The following is a 15,579-nucleotide window of genomic DNA, read 5'->3' as shown; positions in this document are numbered from 1 at the left end:
TGCACAAATAACAGAGGCATGCGATTTCCAGTAGCTGTTGCCGGTATTCCTCGTCATGTCTGTTGGCAGGTGTGATGATGAGCTCCATTTCTCAGGTTGCTGTCTTACATATATTTGGCAGGAACTGAAAGACTTTGGGAGGCTCTCCGGACATCACGTTGCGTATTGCGATATCGACAGGAAAAACCGTAGCAAAGGGTCTTTTTCGACAGATTTATCTCTTGTCAGTTTTGCTAATGTGGGTGATAGATTCATAGAATTTTCTTCTTATGAAGAGGCGGAGTTAGCCGTCGAGAAACTCGATGGGCAAACCCTGGGAGGTGTACCAGTTAAAGTATCTATCAGGAAGGTATGGAAGGAGGCAACGTTCTGCTACTTCACGCTCTAAATCTATTCCTTGTAGCCATCTTATCTCAGGGAAGCCAAAGAAGTCTCCCACTCGCGAGGTTCTTCTCCCATACGGCGTCACCCCGCATATATGGGTGCGGATGACAGACGTGGGGCGGCTCGCTCTCCTGACGCCAACCGCACCCTCCCGATGCGCTATCCCTCCCCTCTACGCTCATATCCCTCCTGTTCATCATATAATACAGACCCAGGACCGTACTCGCCTCGCATTCAGGACCGATATGATCCTGTCCTAGAATATTCCAGAGATAATTCATGGGACCATGCACAACGATATGAACGAGACGAACGGTGCCGCGATTACAACTACGATTACGACTACGATTATTACCATTATGCCCCCCGACGTCCTCCGATGGATTATTATTTCTCTTCGGATCGCGACGACGCCGAATATCGTCGTTGGTACAACTTACGATACGCATATTATTGAGACTCTTTCTTTCGGATTAATTGCTGGAACTCACTGTGAGTGACCCTTTCGGTGCTGCCCCATCCATCTCATGCTTTCCAGTATCGAAATGTTTCTTTCCCGTTGTCTCTTGTTAACATGGCTGGAATTTGCATCAAACTCACAATTAGACTTGGATTGTAAAACTAAATCACGCAACTCTTCATCATGCATGCAATGGTCTCCTCTGGACGTCCAGTCCACCTATATATATTGTCACCTCACTACATATGTCTGCTTTTAAGGTTACTTCTCGCCTGCTGTAATAACTTTTGATCTTACGAAGTTTCTCTGCTGTGTTTTTCTGTGTCGATTACGAACTGCGCCTACCCCAATAGAATTCTAGGAAATTTGCTTTATCTTCCCATCCCATCCCAGTCCTTTTCATCTTTCCAAGTTGCGCAATCAAAACAGCACATGCTTCACTAAGCTGATCGTTATATGATCCGGTAAGGACATCACTAGCCAGGAAGGTTGGTGAACTAGGTGATTCTGAGGGCGCTAGTAGCCGGATTGAAACGCTTGGCGGCACAATTGACGTGGCCACATTGAATACCTGAGATAGCGGATTTACGGATCTTGCTGGAATGGAGTGTGACAGAGTTGACGACAATATTGTTGGAGTATCGTATCTGAAGAGCGCGCATGAAGAGAATATATCCCAAGAGGGATAAGAGGAGCATACCGAACACACATGACGAACACCTGCCATCCTTGTACTGGGATATTTTGATTGAAGACGTCGCAAAAACGGATTAGTCCCCTTCCATTGCTCGTTGTACACTCCGGAAACACGACGATAGGCCGATCAGAAGTCAATCGGATAGCTTCCAGACTCTGGGGAGCCAAACCTTGTGCCACCCGGTACGGTGGAACACTGCCAGTTTGGCGGAGGACATTCAGTAGCGAAAGGCGCTGAAAACCAGTGATATGGATTCTTTCCCTGGGTGCCCTTGTTGACACCGACACATTAGCTGATCCGGTTCCTGTCCGCCGCCCAGGTGTACGTGATATGGGATCTGATGATTTAGATGGCGCAGAAGTCACGGCCGACGAAGCAGGAACAGGAAGAACAAAGACCGGATTAAACCTGAAGTAAGCGAGAATCAGTCAAGTTTAGTTTGTAATGGGTACCCTGGGGTTTACCTGAAAGCAAGCCAGAGGATTTCGATCCAGGAGACCCAGTTGGAAACTATTACATCACCAGGCTGTGGATTCCATTGGTCGGCGATTTGAGTTTGCCTACTGCGAACTCTTAACAGCTGCAGGGGGCATACGTAGCAGGTATTATACTTACCCCCGCTTCCTTTTGACAGGTTCCACGTGTATCCAAAAGATTCCGGCGCACAAAAGCGCTAGGCGTGATAACAATGCTGTAAACAGCCAAGCCAAAATACGGTGCAAAGGCGCAACAGGTTTCTGATAATCAATCAGTACTGTAAGTTCGTATAGATGAAACAGACTAACGAAGATAACGCATATTCCCTCCACCAATATCAGATACAGGCCTAGAACGAGTAAAACCAGAAGAATTCGGACAGTTCCAACAAGATATCTGATGGGGAGAACAATCTTGGCCACAACGTCTCCACTTGGGCTCGGAGGCGCCACTGGAACGAGGAAAGGCTATGTCCATAAAGGTTGTGAATTTGAGGGTGATATCTAGTGGACGAAACACGAACCTGAATTCCGGTTCCTGGGTCCTATTGAAGAAATTAAGCACAAGTGTTCAAAGACGGATATGTGGGGACTTACTCTATATGCACTGTACTTTTCCATTAAGTCTGGACTGAATGCAACTCAGTTCAAGGACAGGAAGCCCGATCAATATTCTCACTTGACACGCGTTCAGATTCACGTGATCGCACGGCCGCGTTCGGGCCCACTCCGACTCGTGTTTCAGCATCTCCTTGAAGATTCCTTCTTTATTGAGCACAATTGTAGCACAAGGATGGGATAATGCGCAGTATGAATCGGATATACATTCAGTAGAAGGGCGCTGTATTTGGTTTTGCTAATGGATGCATTCTGCGAGTCAGAAAGCGACAGAGTATTGGTCTGCTTCCCGGAAACCGGACAGTAATCGGCCGAGGTTCCCGGCAAGGTGTCATCATTTCGGCACGATCGTGGCTCTTTCAATACCACAATGACCACGAAAGCACCCTCCGGCTGGGCAGCCAGTTCGTCTCAATTGATTAAGCTGACCCTTACTACGGTTTGGCATCGTTACCGGAATCTCCATGTCTATGGAAAGGTGCATTTTTAAAGTTATACACTTTTACCTGACCTGAACACAGTTTCGTTACTAGATTTTTATATGGCTTTTGATGCTATTCTACCTATGCCTAGGTCTTTTTCTGTTCTTGATGTGGGGTATATCTCCGGCTCATCATCCGGTGTCCAGGTGCATTCATCATCGTAGTTTCCCCCAGCCGAATCGCCCAATTCTTGTATGACCAAGCCTCGAGGCTTTCTCACATGAGGCTGGGTTGGCTCATCCTCACGGGTGCAATTGGTTTGCGATCCAAAGTTCGCAGATCTTTCTAAATTTGACTGAATAATGTGATAGTTGGGGTTTCATTCCCCCCGCTTGTTGGCCATTCAACCCTTCTTACGCTTTGCGGCTTCGCGTTCGGCATGAAAGGTTTCGCTATTGGGGCTGGTGCATCGGTCGTTGGTTCTGCTCTTGTCTTCGTCTTTTTGCGGCTATTGTTTAGTTCTCGCCTGCGCCAATGGTCTTCTCATAACGAGAAATGGCAAGCCTTGGAATCTGTCGTGGTAAAGATAGCTTGTCTCGGGATATGGTTGTTTGTTGACATCATCGTCTCAGCGCGCCAAGGGACTTCCGCTCATCATCCTTATTCGCATTTCCCCCTTCCCCCCTTGGGTGTATTCTAATTCTCTGTTTGCAGTGAGTTAACACTATGACGATAACAACACCTCACACATTTATGGTGTAGTCAATCGAAGCAGTTTCCCTGTGGCAATTTGTCATTGCTACTTGCTTCATCTTCCCCAAGGTTCTTTTACTTGTTGTTATAGGTTCCCGCATGGCTGCGCTTTCCGATGGCGATAGCAGGAGCCACATGGACACACGTCCGTGTCACTCTCACCCATCACAGTTTGAAACTGAGTCCTCTTATAGATGCCAAAGTCATGAATGGTTTACTCATAGGTGGAGGTATCATCGTGGCTATTTTTACAAGCTGGTATGACATCTGTCTTGCCCACATCAACGTGTTTTGATCTCCCTTGCAGGCTTGTGTACACTCTTGTTCAGAATCACATCCGACAGTTGGAGGATATATCTCCGGAAGTCGACCGAATGGCAGCGGAGGCTCTAGAGGAATATGACGAGGATGCACCGCTTTTACGTTCTAGTGAAGCAGACGATCAGGTGTAACGGGATCTATCTAAGGACCATATACTGTATAACGACTGTTTAAACATGGATAGAGCGCCTGTATCTCGTATGCTGTATGTCTTCAATAATAATGCAAGAACAATAGACTAAGACTTGCGCCTATAAGGAATAGAAGAATGAAAATTCTACCGTCCTTTGCTCGCCTCCTCGCCTCCCGCAACTGGACATTACCCTTTTCCACCATACCCGTCGTGGCAATTGCATCTTCGTATAGCTGGTCTGTCAACTCCGTCTGCTGTGTCAAATGAGAGACCAGCTTCCATCTGAAGAGCACTGATATCCATAAGGCGCGATTCAGCCTGCTGAACCGATTCCAGTGTATCTTGTACACCTCTCAGGATATTGGCGTTTTCTGTTTCAAACTGGAGAATTTGAGAGGCTGACAGCTCAATATCGTCGTCGTCATCTTCCATCGAAAGTGCAGAGTCGACAGAGCTTGGTGTAGTGTCGGAACGTGGCTGTAGTGGCCCCTATGGTTGCTGCAATGATACTGGAAGACGCCCCGCCCTAGCCAGCTTGCCCCTCCTGAGCTTTCTCCCACGCCCGACACATCTGAATTCCCGATATCCAAAGCCGCCTTCGCTGCACCTGAGCCGAGAGTCCGTGACCTCTCCAGCTCCCGCTTCACGCGCTCTTCCTGCATAATCTTCTGGCTTTGACTGGCCTCTGCGAGACGGCGGTTCAGATACCACGTTATACTCGAATGATGCGCTGCGATGAAATCTGAGGCGATTGACGACTCGTCTTGTCGCAGTCGCGCTGGTAAGAACCGGGTTAGCGGATTAGTCTTGCTAGCAACAAGCTCAGCGCGTCCTAAACGAATGAGAACACAACAGAAACTCTATGTTGGCTGTCAGGAAAAGGAGGTCCGGTGAATATGATCCGTACGCTTTTCTAGGGCTTCTATTTCTTTGACTCTGTCCGCACAACGGGACAAGATGAGCCGTGCTTGCAAGTCAATTTGATCCCGTTCTTCGTTAGAAAGCTGACGTATCGACGACCACGACTGCTCATCGTTGCCACTGAAATCCAATGTTCGAGATGTATGCCGAGCAAACGGACCACGCCGTGAGTCCAGGTTTAGGTATGGTTTTCGGATGGTAGACAACATGCGTGTCAGAGTCGTGATATGGGTGAGCTGAGCCATGGCCATACTATTCAGTCAAGATAATTACACGCAAAAATAGTCCTACTTACAATCTTGTATGCCTCAGAGACATATTCTTTGCCAAAAAGATCTTGTTCCCGACTCTGCCTGTCAGATGCAGACTTTCGCCTATCGGTGTTTGGCAGAGAAGCCCGGCATTTCCGTACAGTTTCTTTGAAGTCTGAAGTACGATCCGTATACGCCATCTTCAGAGTATGGGAAGAGAAGGGAGTACTTGTATGCGACAAGGGACTTTATTATGTCGTTCGAGTCTTGGCCTAGAATGGCAACTGACACGTGCATCAAATTTACATAAATACGCTGTCAGCCTTTTTTTTTCTTAACCATCGACTACGACCTTGTATTTTGGTGCTGGGTACTCATTGTTGGCATGGCCAAAACCTGTTCTTGTTCAGTCGAAGAACGACCAATTGGGTCCATGTTTGAGGTGGATATTGAAACTTTGACCAATATCTGCCATAGTTAAGACCTACAGTATTTCAATGAAAATTCATACTATGATTCTACTGGTGTCGATTTTTGAACCATAACGTTCGAGCCACCGCAATTGGAACCGCCTTCGGTACCTCTCGTTTCTACAGCATCCAAAGGAGACTGGTCTAAAGTAAACAACATGAACGAATGGAAATGTAACAAGGCTCACCGCAGCAATCGTCCGTATCTCGCATCATCAGTCGACACACCGTCAGCTCTGCCAGGTCGAAAATGTCTTGCTCCTGGACATGAGCACAGTTAATGATGCCCACCGACTCGATATGACGCAGTGGGACATTAGGATAGAAAGAATTCAAGTCAGACCGACTTCGAACAAGGTCCACCAAAGCACGGCCTGTAATCTGTCCGCACCAGCGGAAATCTAGAGCTTGCAGCTCTGGGCAGTACCCGCGGGAATCATATAGACATTCTAGTATGTCATCTGATATATCGCTTTCATGTAAACGGAGTTCCTTGAGATGCGATAGACCTCTAAAGCAAGCGATAAAATCCGACGGCGAGAGATCGATGTCGCGTAAATCTAGTGTCCTGCAGTGGCAGGTTATTTCCTCCCACGAAATGACGAAGCGCGGGGCTAGCGACTGGATGGGCATGAGGCAAGGCCTCTTCAGACGAGCAGAGGGCTAACTGAAGTAGCGCCGGCGTCTGCAGATGAGGAAGGATGTTGAAAATGCTAGACGTTCCAATGATTCTAAGGGATTGGAGCTGTGGGAGGAAGACACGGCGCGCGATATTCGGGTCATCGATAAACTCCCGGGTTTCACCGCGCAGCGTAGATATGGTGAAGGAGTCGAGCATGGGCAAACCCTCCAAGAGATCTAACAAGGAAGCAACTGACGAGGGTGTTATAAGGTTAAAAGAGGGAAGGTTAATGATAAGATTAGAGATGGAGGATGGCACGCTTTCTCGAGACGGAAGGATATTGCGCGAAATGCGGAAGATGCTTAACTTCTCCGCGTCGTTGAATGATTGGTCGAGCCTTAGTTGAGACTCTACGACGTCCCCTTCAAATTCATGGAATTCTTCCATGATGGACACATCGAGACACCGGAGCGAAGGGAATGGCACCGTGCATATAGTGAATATCTGATTCACTGGCCGGAGCATCTTGGAATTGACGGTAAGCGTATGCCACTGGGGCGCTACCTTCAATAAGAGACCCATGATATTTGGTAAGAGGGAGTAATCGCTCTGTATGTCCAAAGTAATGTGTAACGGAGCAGTCCGAACGTTGGCCAACCAAAAGAGTATCCTGCCATACGGATCGCGCATGCCCAAATTAACATACAGGTATGACCAGACTGTGGACGTGCAAGCTGCCTTGCGCCACTCCGAGCAGACGTGGGAAACAGTGAGGGGGGTACGAGTCCAGCCATCCCTGGCGCAAAGCTCGAAGATATTGGCAAGGATTTCTGGGGGAAGGCGGCGAGCCAAAGTTAGCCTTCCTTTACATTCCTTGATTTTTTCGAGGATCTGAGACTTCTTGAACTGCAGGCGGTGAACTTCCTTCATCAAGGTGTCAATTTCCTCGTTGACATGGTGGATTGCTGATTCATGGAAGGTTATTAGGCCCTTTATTTCCTCGTCCGAGGCGTTAACTCCCCGAAGTGAATCCATTGATGAATAAATATCTTTTTCGCAAGTAAGCTAAACCTATCTGAGAAGATAAACAGCGACTTACAGCACGACTTGGCAGGATTTCACAGAGTTCTCACAGTTGCGGTTCTGCGTTTGAGCGAGTGCCTGCCAGTGCTGCCTGCCCACTTGCAGCTGAGTTCGAAATAATTACTGCCCGTCACTACGGACTTTGGTTCTTACCGTCACCTCTATTTTCTTCGTCAAGGTACATTTTCTTTCCTTCATCTTTTTCGTGATGATTCAGAGTGGAATCTGCATCAACCTGCTCTAAGTAACACATAAGTGTGCCGGGTTGAGGAGAAGACCTGGAATGTTCTAGATACTGCTGATTCTTTCTTTCTTTCCCACTATGTCCATTACAGCAACTGAGTGTTTTTTACTCATGTCATAGAGAACATGGACCCTCGAAGGGCTCGAGATCCCCGGTTACAACGTGCTCAAGCAGATCCTACACCAACACCAACACCTCCCCCCCAATATCCTCCGTCATCTCATTCCGGCGAGAATGGCTCAGGCTCAGCGCTTGTGGCGTTGACGTCCCAAATACAACCGAATCATACAATTGAATACAGCCATACGTCGGTGCAAAACCCTCCACCAACATCTCAGGATAATGCTGTAACGCCCGGGTACAAACCTCGTCCCTTGTTCTGTGTCGTCTGTGCGAGCAATCAAGTGAGTACATGTTAAATTCACATTTATTCCTCCAGTGTCTGATTTACTGTAGAATAGATCTATGGAAGGACATTCTGTCCTATCGTAAGCATGCTAGTGTTAGCTACGCACGTTTATTCATTTTACGACTAGTAAAGCAGGTTTTCGGGTAATATCATCTGGAACCGGATCTGCTGTACGACTGCCGGGCCCATCAATAGACAAACCCAACATATACGCTTTTGGAACGCCTTATAATACCATTTTTGAGGAGTTGAGCTCGAAAGACCCTCGGCTGTAAGTCTTAGCTTAATTGTGCTTTAGATAATTACAACGTTTTCAGATATTCTGCCAATGGTGTACTCCAAATGATTGACCGTAATCGACGGATCAAAGCAGCACCTGAACGATGGCAGGAGAGCAGAGCTGTCGCGGATATCGTATTTACCTGTGAAGAACGTTGTTTTGACGCTGTCTGTGACGGTATGTCTTTCTTCGCATACATTCATCCCATGCTAATCCTTGTCATAATGCTGTCAGATTTGTTGTCAAGAGGTGGAGAATATAACCGTCCGGTCCACATTATTAATATTGAAATCAAGGATAATCACGAAGAGGCTCTTATTGCGGGAAAAGCGATGTTGGATCTAGCTAATGCTGTTAGTCTATTCCCAAGCATTAAAAAATGAATAACCGCTGATAATACTCTCATCTCCACAGATCGAAGCTGCCGATGACATTGACGATGACATTGACCAGATCCTAGACGTACAGCAGGAAAAACATCCGCACAGCTTACTGCATGCTGTTGCATTTTACTAACTCCTTCTGTCTTATCGCCTCGTTAACTACTGTAATTGTTGTACGGATAATAGTATCGGGTCCTAGACAGCTTGGGACTCAGCTCTGTTGCTTGAGAAATTAAAACAAGAAACAAACTTACACGCAAAGGTGGCTGTGTAGGTGATCGACCCAATAAGCGCAAACAATACTTACGCGTCGCGCTGGTCTGCATTCATTATTCCTTTCTTCTATCATCATGGCTAGTGCAGACGGTGGAGCATACAGGTACGTACTAAAGTTCACTTCTGCTCTCTTAGGATACTGACGTTTCTGCAGCTATTCACTTACAGTGTTCTCACCGAGTGGGAAACTCGTACAAATCGAGCATGCCTTAGCAGCGGTCTCGTCCGGAACAACGAGTCTTGGAATCAAAGGTTAGTCCCTGTTTATCGTAATGATAACAACTATTAACGATATCTTCAGCCTCCAATGGCATTGTCATCGCAACGGAGAAGAAATCTTCCTCTATCCTCATCGATGATTCAATGCTGGACAAAGTCGCCGTGATCTGCCCTAATATCGGCATAGTATATTCTGGGATGGGACCGGACTCTCGCGTCTTGATATCCAAAGCCCGAAAGAGTGCACAGGCGTATTGGAAGATGTATGGGGAATATCCTCCAACGCGTGTACTTACGCAGGAAATTGCCACAGTCATGCAACAAGCAACTCAATCAGGGTAAGCTTCCTACAATGTTTACCGATATCTTCTTATCACTCATTGTACAGAGGTGTGAGGCCTTATGGCGTCTCTCTTCTTGTCGCCGGCTGGGATATCACCCGGGGTCCGACATTATACCAGGTGGACCCTTCAGGCTCATTCTGGGCGTGGAAAGCCAGTGCCATCGGCAAAAACATGGTCAACGCTAAGACGTTCTTGGAAAAGAGGTACGTATCTATCTTCGTTTATACTGCCCGTAACGTTGACCTTTCCTGAAATAGATATAACGACGACATCAGTCTTGAAGACGCGATTCACACGGCGCTGCTGACATTGAAAGAAGGTTTCGAAGGACAAATGACTGAGAAGACCATTGAAATCGGAGTGGTCACGGTTCCGACAGCCGAAGAGTTGGAGGAAGGAAAGATTGGAGGGGAGACAGGGAGACCGAAACCTACCTTCCGGAAGCTGACGGAAGAGGAGGTTCGCGACTACCTTGCTCTGTAATCAGTTGTAGGCTTTCTTTCCCTACCAGCGTCATCTGCGGCTCACTCTTGCGGACAGGTAGTTTTTGGTGACAAAGTGTCGTATCTTTGTATTTCTAACGATTTTCGTTTAATTAATCCAGTATGATTCAACGAACTGTGACAAGAACTTCAAGTTACAGTTACTTCGTTCGTCTAGGCTACTGCAAGTCTTGGACTTTCTTTCCCTTGAACGTAGTAGCTTGCAGCCGTCTTTATGGACATCTCGCCGTTCCCAGATCAACCTCTCAGATCTCAGTGGCGCTAGCTCAGAATGGTCTATAAGCAATATACACGTTACATACGTCTCCAAGCAGTGCCATCGTTACGGATTGTGGTATTGCGACTTTCATAAACATTTTTACATGAATGGCTTATCTTCTTGCGGTCGTTGCGGACTCTGTTACTTGTCTTCATCATCCGTGATCTAAGGAATAGCACAAGTGGGTCACTGCACGGACTTCGTGTACGTCTTTATTCCATTTACTCCAATCTCTTGATTCGCAACATTCTGTCACATGGTCACAGGCACACGCGTGTTTCATCAAATGAATCATCAACTGGCGTTTACCTCGCTCGGTTTTTCTCTCCATTTCTATCGATATTATTCGCGCCGTGGAAGTATTCAGATTTCGGCGAGCCATCGGCGCTCTGTATCGTCGATCTACGGAGTGCTTTGACTAAGCGGCTACTGCCAGAAATCTGCTCATCAACCCCGGTCTACACAAACACTGGCGCTTACTCTGAGCGTGAGATGAACATTCATCGCGTGTTGATTCGTGGTGTTGGTGCAGTGTAAACTCTTGCGGATGTGATGCTGACCATCTTGATCTCGAGTTCCATCAGCGGTCTGTACTCTAGGAAAGTTTTACAATGCTTTCCCTTCTAGGACAAGTCACAAGTGAATATCTCGAGATATATACGTTCTCTTGAATAGCCACGAGTGGCCTTCACAGCATTACCTGTCTCAGGGTCTAACTAAGGAAAGTGGACGGTGACGGTTTGCTTCGTCCGGCAGTTGGCGTGATCTCGCTCTTCCTTCGGTGCCAATAGTTCTCCTTTCCACTAGGTTTCTGGAACTAACTTGTAAGCTGGAATACAGGCAAATTGTTAGGTTACCGTTAGCCAGACCTCATCATGGCTTCCTTCCTGAACTGCCCTGAGTCCGATACGGGCTGCTTATACCCGTCTTAGAAAATGGCACGGTTCACGATTGTTGATGTTACAGCCCTGTTTGTGACCAAACTTTTCTTAGCACGATGACTTTTTCAGGCTGTTGTTATACCGCATGATCGAGATGGTGTCTCGATCAAGGTCCACTTCTAGATGGAGTACAGCTACATCCAGATGTTTACACAACTCTCTGCGCAACCCTGTAGTGCTATTTAAGCTACAGACTCGTCTTCTCTCTTATCCTTTCTCAAGCTATGGCGATGCATCCACCACAGTCCACGACGCCGCCGTTCGATACACCTATCAAAAGACCTGGCAGGGCCTTGATAGCTTGCACGCATTGTCGGAAACGCAAGATCAAGGTGGGCGCCGTTTCCTTCAATGCCCACACCATCGTTAATACCATCCTCTTAGTGCGTGCCAGTGTCAAGCGAAGACCCTGACAGGTCGCATAACAGCCCTTGCGAGCGATGCACAAAAAAGCATTTGAAATGCGAATATGTCCCTGTGGACGGGTCGGCTCCAGCGACGTCGCCTTCCCCTCCAGCCATAGCTCATACCCACTGGCCCAATAATCCCTGTACTCCCACCATCCAGCCGAACAGCGCGCCTGGATATCCACAATCTAACATGGTCCGCCCTGAGGCTGTTCCGTCACCGTACATCTCTCATAATAACCCCAACCATACGGAATTCCGTTTGGGCTATGAACATCCCTCCTACTACCAGTCCGGAAACACAGGCAGAGACATGGGGGTGTTCGCGTCCGACTCTTGGCCGCGCCCCCGCTTCTACCCAAACGAGATGGATGTCTACATGGATCCTGGCGCAGCTGCATACAACCAGGGGCTTCTGTTCACGCCCGGCGTCGAGCACAGGTGGTCGTCTGGTGTTAATGGACACGGTAACTCTTATGTGGCCGAGACACATCGGAGGTAGGTGACGCGCTTCACCCTGGATCAATCATTTTCCAACTATGCTTCCTAGACATAATTGCCAGGGAGAACGATGTGTCGGCTGCAACATCACCCATCACGGGTGATTGAACCTGACAGCTTTATCTTGTTTATCTTTAAGAACCCTTCTCTACTTCGTGATAAACCCATTCCAACATTGTATTGATAAAGGGCTGATTCTTGTTACTTATTTAAAAGTCGTCTGTATTGATACAAAATTTCGCTATTCTACTCCTCTACGTACATAACGCTCGCTACCTACGGGGTCCAAAGCAAACAAGCGCTTTTCCTATGCAAACAAGATCAAAGTGGCCAATCGAGCTTCTCCCCGAAGTTCCAATGCACAGCTTTAACAGAAGTGTATTCTTCAAGCGCATAACTGCCAAGCTCACGGCCTATACACCCACCGTAAGCAAACAGCTCTTCGGGATAAAGATCGATAATGTAACGCACCAATCCCGGACTGCTTCTTTCCGCCAAAGGGTACGTTGTTAGACAACAAATTATACTGGTTGATCCAGACCTGTTAATCGTACCGTCAGTTACTTAAAGTTGGATACGAGCATTCGTTGTGCCCGGGGACTAACCGTGCCGGCCTCAAGAGCCGCCGAGACTCTCATACACTGGTTAGCATCATCTAGGAAACGAAACCGTTACTTCGCACGGCCAACTCCAAATACCAGCAACGCACTAGAATGGAGACCAGCACCTAATCCATACGTAGTCGCATTTGCCAGCGCTACGCCTTCTTCCTCCGTCTCAAATCGGCCGACCGAGAGGACAGGCCCAAAGATCTATACGACGTCAATGCGATCTCGTATAGGCATAACCCCACAAGAGATTCCCACCTCTTCCTTGACCTAGAAGTATGTCAGAAACTGAGCGAAATTCCGCGAATAGAAAAACGCACTATCTTCATGTCTGATCGGATCTCAGTGAAGACTGCCCGACAATCGTTAACCTTTTATGAAACGATGGACTAGTGTGAATCGTACTCGTCGGTTCCACAAAATATCCTTTGCCTGATCGTTTTACACCGCCTATAATTGTTTTGGCGCCTTCCGTCTTGCCCATTTCAATGTAACCTACAGAATGGCACAATGGTAAGAAAGAGACGGTAGTAAACCGAGTAATCAACAACAAACCCCAGACGCGGTCGTATTGCACCTTAGAGACCTAAAGAATATGCCAGGTAAGGTTAAGATATATTTGAAAGATCAATGGCGTACGACTGGGCCACCAAAATTCTTGTCATCAAAACCGTCACCAATTGACAATTCCTTGACTTTAGACACCAGAATATCAAGGAATTTATCATAGATACTGTTTTGAACGTATACGCGTGAGCCCGCGGTGCAGTCCTGACCCGTATTGTAGCAAATTCCGAGCGCCGCCCAGTTGGCAGCTAAATCTGTCCATCAGTATTCTGCACCCACGCGACACCGGCGAAAAGATGGAAGCAATTATAAAATGCCGTAACTGAAAGAAGTAGCGGAAATGATCCTTTCTTCAAGGCACTGTTGCTATCAACAACCTGGACGACGCGACGTGCGACTAGTGTGGCAGACATTGTACATCCAAAGACAAGGTACAGCGTATACCGGCAAATAAGGAATGAGCCGAGGATATACTTGGAGACAACAGAGCGGAACGAAGTAAACCACGGTGAGAGACGAACCTTGGTCCAAGTCTGCAGATTCAAAAACGAGTTGTGGAGACTTGCCACCTAGTTCCAGGGAAACCTACTCCAAGATTCCGTAATTAAAGATATATCAACGCAATCCGACAGCTGTACGTACCTTCTTGAGGTTTGATTTTGAAGCAGCCTCCATAACCTTTCGGCCGGTGAACGTAGAACCGGTGAAAGCAACCTTGTCAACATCAGGATGCGCCGAGAGTGCCGCGCCACCCACGGAACCAAGAGACGGAACTGTGTTGATGACACCTTTGGGAAAACTAGTACAATTGTTGGTAACATGATCGGTGGGACAAGAGTGTACGTACCCGGCTTCAACGACCAGTTCGGATAGTTTCTGTCGGCGGTTAACACGAGGAATTCAATGCGGACAGGGATTATTTACCAGGGCAGTCAACGGGGTTAGTTCGGATGGCTTCATGACGATAGTGCAACCGACTGCCAACGCCGGTGCTACCTTCCACGACCTAAGGGGGGCAAGAAGTGTGAATCTGTGAACCGGGTCTAATAAAGAACTTGTGGAACCTACCACATGTTAATTGGGTAGTTCCAAGGAATGCTACGGCACCTGTCAGCTCTCCCAAAGAAAAAAAAATGAATTTGATACATTTGCCCACAGACTCCGATAGGTTCATGTTTAGTAAAGGCCCACTTGATCTTATTGTCAACTTCTAGGGTCTGGCCTGCAATTTTGTCGGCCCATCCAGCATAATATCGCAAGCATTGAACGCTGTCTCCGATATCGAAATCTCTGTTCCGAGCCGAAGTCAGCCACCAAACGGAGGGGATAGTGCGGGGAGGAATACCTAGCGATACGAACTGGCTTTCCATTGTTGAGGGTCTCGAGTTCTCCGAGTTCTTGCGCATCTCTCTCAATCAGGTCGGCGAGTTTGTTGATCAATCGTGATCTCTCAAATCCTGTGACATTCTTGCCCCAAGTAGTATTGAAGGCCCTTCGCGCGGCTGCCACAGCCAAGTCAATATCCTTCGCAGATGCTGGAGAGTAGGTGAATTACTGGTCGAATAACACAATGTTACTGAATATCTTACCAGCTACGACTGAGCATATGACTTCTTCAGTAGCTGGGTTGATGACGCTTTGCAGGGATCAACAATCGTGATGATATCTTATCGATTGAACATACTGAATTAGTTCCTTAGAATCCGATGAAGGGACGAATTCATTGTCGATGAAAAGACCAGTAGGAACAGAAATGAACTTGTCACTGCCGGGAATCTTTACAGAGGCGACTTGAGCCATTGAGTGTAAATGCTTGCAGAGAGATAGAGTATAAGAGGGAAGTGGCACACGTAAAAGGGAGTGGACAGGAAACATTATATACCGTCAGCATATCACCTGCCAAGGTCTCGCGGATAAGATAGCGAGTATTGGCCATGGCCAAACTAGGCAAATAACGTAAGGTTGGCCCGATGGATAACCGTGATCGCATCACGTGCCCGCAGATCAGATTTAAAATGAAAAATTAT

The 15,579-nt window shown here is 47.4% G+C and overlaps 8 protein-coding genes across 8 annotated transcripts; 4 read left to right on the top strand and 4 right to left on the bottom strand.

Moving 5' to 3' along the window:
• Positions 1-796: 796 nt before the first annotated feature.
• EV420DRAFT_1503801 (uncharacterized protein) lies at positions 797-2,682 on the bottom strand. The gene is made up of 10 exons (XM_060471202.1): positions 2,615-2,682; positions 2,542-2,562; positions 2,327-2,485; positions 2,157-2,278; positions 2,006-2,104; positions 1,545-1,949; positions 1,142-1,491; positions 1,020-1,093; positions 876-962; positions 797-819 (listed from the first exon to the last, which is right to left on the bottom strand). The coding sequence occupies exons 1-7, from the start codon at positions 2,636-2,638 to the stop codon at positions 1,173-1,175; spliced, it is 1,149 nt and encodes a 382-aa protein (XP_060338591.1). The 5' UTR covers positions 2,639-2,682; the 3' UTR covers positions 797-819; positions 876-962; positions 1,020-1,093; positions 1,142-1,172.
• Positions 2,683-3,005: 323 nt separating this feature from the next.
• On the top strand, positions 3,006-4,262 carry EV420DRAFT_1635566 (Golgi apparatus membrane protein TVP38; the record flags this gene model as incomplete). Its single annotated transcript, XM_060476466.1, has 8 exons — positions 3,006-3,113; positions 3,169-3,208; positions 3,264-3,374; positions 3,429-3,637; positions 3,690-3,770; positions 3,820-3,955; positions 4,005-4,068; positions 4,118-4,262. 8 exons carry the CDS (start codon positions 3,006-3,008, stop codon positions 4,260-4,262), a joined length of 894 nt encoding a protein of 297 aa, XP_060338590.1.
• An 82-nt stretch (positions 4,263-4,344) lies between these two features.
• EV420DRAFT_1626189 (snare protein syntaxin 18/UFE1) lies at positions 4,345-5,718 on the bottom strand (the record flags this gene model as incomplete). The annotated part of the gene is made up of 6 exons (XM_060475998.1): positions 5,481-5,718; positions 5,172-5,421; positions 4,834-5,096; positions 4,775-4,813; positions 4,537-4,753; positions 4,345-4,502 (listed from the first exon to the last, which is right to left on the bottom strand). Exons 1-6 carry the CDS (start codon positions 5,634-5,636, stop codon positions 4,345-4,347), a joined length of 1,083 nt encoding a protein of 360 aa, XP_060338589.1. The 5' UTR covers positions 5,637-5,718.
• Positions 5,719-5,759: 41 nt separating this feature from the next.
• EV420DRAFT_1503778 (uncharacterized protein) lies at positions 5,760-7,698 on the bottom strand. Its single transcript, XM_060471201.1, has 6 exons — positions 7,628-7,698; positions 7,546-7,577; positions 7,483-7,518; positions 6,510-7,452; positions 6,095-6,466; positions 5,760-6,045 (listed from the first exon to the last, which is right to left on the bottom strand). Exons 2-6 carry the CDS (start codon positions 7,561-7,563, stop codon positions 5,942-5,944), a joined length of 1,473 nt encoding a protein of 490 aa, XP_060338588.1. The 5' UTR covers positions 7,564-7,577; positions 7,628-7,698; the 3' UTR covers positions 5,760-5,941.
• Positions 7,699-7,980: 282 nt separating this feature from the next.
• Positions 7,981-9,060, top strand: EV420DRAFT_1260174 (phosphoprotein phosphatase; the record flags this gene model as incomplete). Its single annotated transcript, XM_060466995.1, has 6 exons — positions 7,981-8,259; positions 8,312-8,343; positions 8,392-8,535; positions 8,582-8,721; positions 8,779-8,897; positions 8,959-9,060. 6 exons carry the CDS (start codon positions 7,981-7,983, stop codon positions 9,058-9,060), a joined length of 816 nt encoding a protein of 271 aa, XP_060338587.1.
• Positions 9,061-9,203: 143 nt separating this feature from the next.
• Positions 9,204-10,491, top strand: EV420DRAFT_457325 (nucleophile aminohydrolase). Its single transcript, XM_060482210.1, has 6 exons — positions 9,204-9,306; positions 9,358-9,455; positions 9,505-9,760; positions 9,811-9,969; positions 10,024-10,255; positions 10,307-10,491. Exons 1-5 carry the CDS (start codon positions 9,278-9,280, stop codon positions 10,247-10,249), a joined length of 768 nt encoding a protein of 255 aa, XP_060338586.1. The 5' UTR covers positions 9,204-9,277; the 3' UTR covers positions 10,250-10,255; positions 10,307-10,491.
• Positions 10,492-11,157: 666 nt separating this feature from the next.
• EV420DRAFT_457661 (uncharacterized protein) lies at positions 11,158-12,584 on the top strand. Its single transcript, XM_060482211.1, has 5 exons — positions 11,158-11,309; positions 11,369-11,466; positions 11,522-11,801; positions 11,864-12,374; positions 12,427-12,584. The coding sequence occupies exons 2-5, from the start codon at positions 11,464-11,466 to the stop codon at positions 12,479-12,481; spliced, it is 849 nt and encodes a 282-aa protein (XP_060338585.1). The 5' UTR covers positions 11,158-11,309; positions 11,369-11,463; the 3' UTR covers positions 12,482-12,584.
• Positions 12,585-12,698: 114 nt separating this feature from the next.
• Positions 12,699-15,352, bottom strand: EV420DRAFT_1635560 (aldehyde dehydrogenase domain-containing protein; the record flags this gene model as incomplete). The annotated part of the gene is made up of 18 exons (XM_060476465.1): positions 12,699-12,790; positions 12,849-12,918; positions 12,983-13,032; positions 13,087-13,189; positions 13,244-13,255; positions 13,306-13,337; positions 13,391-13,480; positions 13,541-13,571; positions 13,625-13,800; positions 14,074-14,137; positions 14,195-14,351; positions 14,400-14,428; positions 14,477-14,558; positions 14,621-14,650; positions 14,699-14,842; positions 14,898-15,087; positions 15,142-15,188; positions 15,237-15,352. 18 exons carry the CDS (start codon positions 15,350-15,352, stop codon positions 12,699-12,701), a joined length of 1,515 nt encoding a protein of 504 aa, XP_060338584.1.
• Between the last annotated feature and the right edge of the window lie 227 nt (positions 15,353-15,579).

The sequence above is a fragment of the Desarmillaria tabescens genome, assembly GCF_030435595.1.
Source record: "Desarmillaria tabescens strain CCBAS 213 chromosome Unknown EV420scaffold_2, whole genome shotgun sequence".
Classification (NCBI taxonomy): Eukaryota; Fungi; Basidiomycota; class Agaricomycetes; order Agaricales; family Physalacriaceae; genus Desarmillaria; species Desarmillaria tabescens.
Note: the sequence above shows the minus strand (reverse complement) of the source record. Positions and strands in the feature narration are given on the sequence as shown.

Bases quoted from the DNA above. Each gene is read 5' to 3' on its own strand.
- EV420DRAFT_1503801 (XM_060471202.1), bottom strand. From the start codon at position 2,638: ATGGAAAAGTACAGTGCATATAGA. The intron at 2,486-2,541 runs GTTCGTGTTTCG...TTATGGACATAG, and splicing joins ACCCAGGAACCGGAATTCAG to CCTTTCCTCGTTCCAGTGGC. The intron at 2,279-2,326 runs GTTAGTCTGTTT...ATTGATTATCAG, and splicing joins AGGGAATATGCGTTATCTTC to AAACCTGTTGCGCCTTTGCA.
- EV420DRAFT_1503778 (XM_060471201.1), bottom strand. The intron at 6,467-6,509 runs GTCATTTCGTGG...GCAGGACACTAG, and splicing joins AGTCGCTAGCCCCGCGCTTC to ATTTACGCGACATCGATCTC. The intron at 6,046-6,094 runs GTGAGCCTTGTT...ACTTTAGACCAG, and splicing joins AGATACGGACGATTGCTGCG to TCTCCTTTGGATGCTGTAGA.
- EV420DRAFT_457661 (XM_060482211.1), top strand. The intron at 11,802-11,863 runs GTGGGCGCCGTT...AGTGCGTGCCAG, and splicing joins GTCGGAAACGCAAGATCAAG to TGTCAAGCGAAGACCCTGAC. The intron at 12,375-12,426 runs GTAGGTGACGCG...TATGCTTCCTAG, and splicing joins GTGGCCGAGACACATCGGAG to ACATAATTGCCAGGGAGAAC.
- EV420DRAFT_457325 (XM_060482210.1), top strand. From the start codon at position 9,278: ATGGCTAGTGCAGACGGTGGAGCATACAG. The intron at 9,456-9,504 runs GTTAGTCCCTGT...CGATATCTTCAG, and splicing joins AACGAGTCTTGGAATCAAAG to CCTCCAATGGCATTGTCATC. The intron at 9,761-9,810 runs GTAAGCTTCCTA...CTCATTGTACAG, and splicing joins CAACAAGCAACTCAATCAGG to AGGTGTGAGGCCTTATGGCG.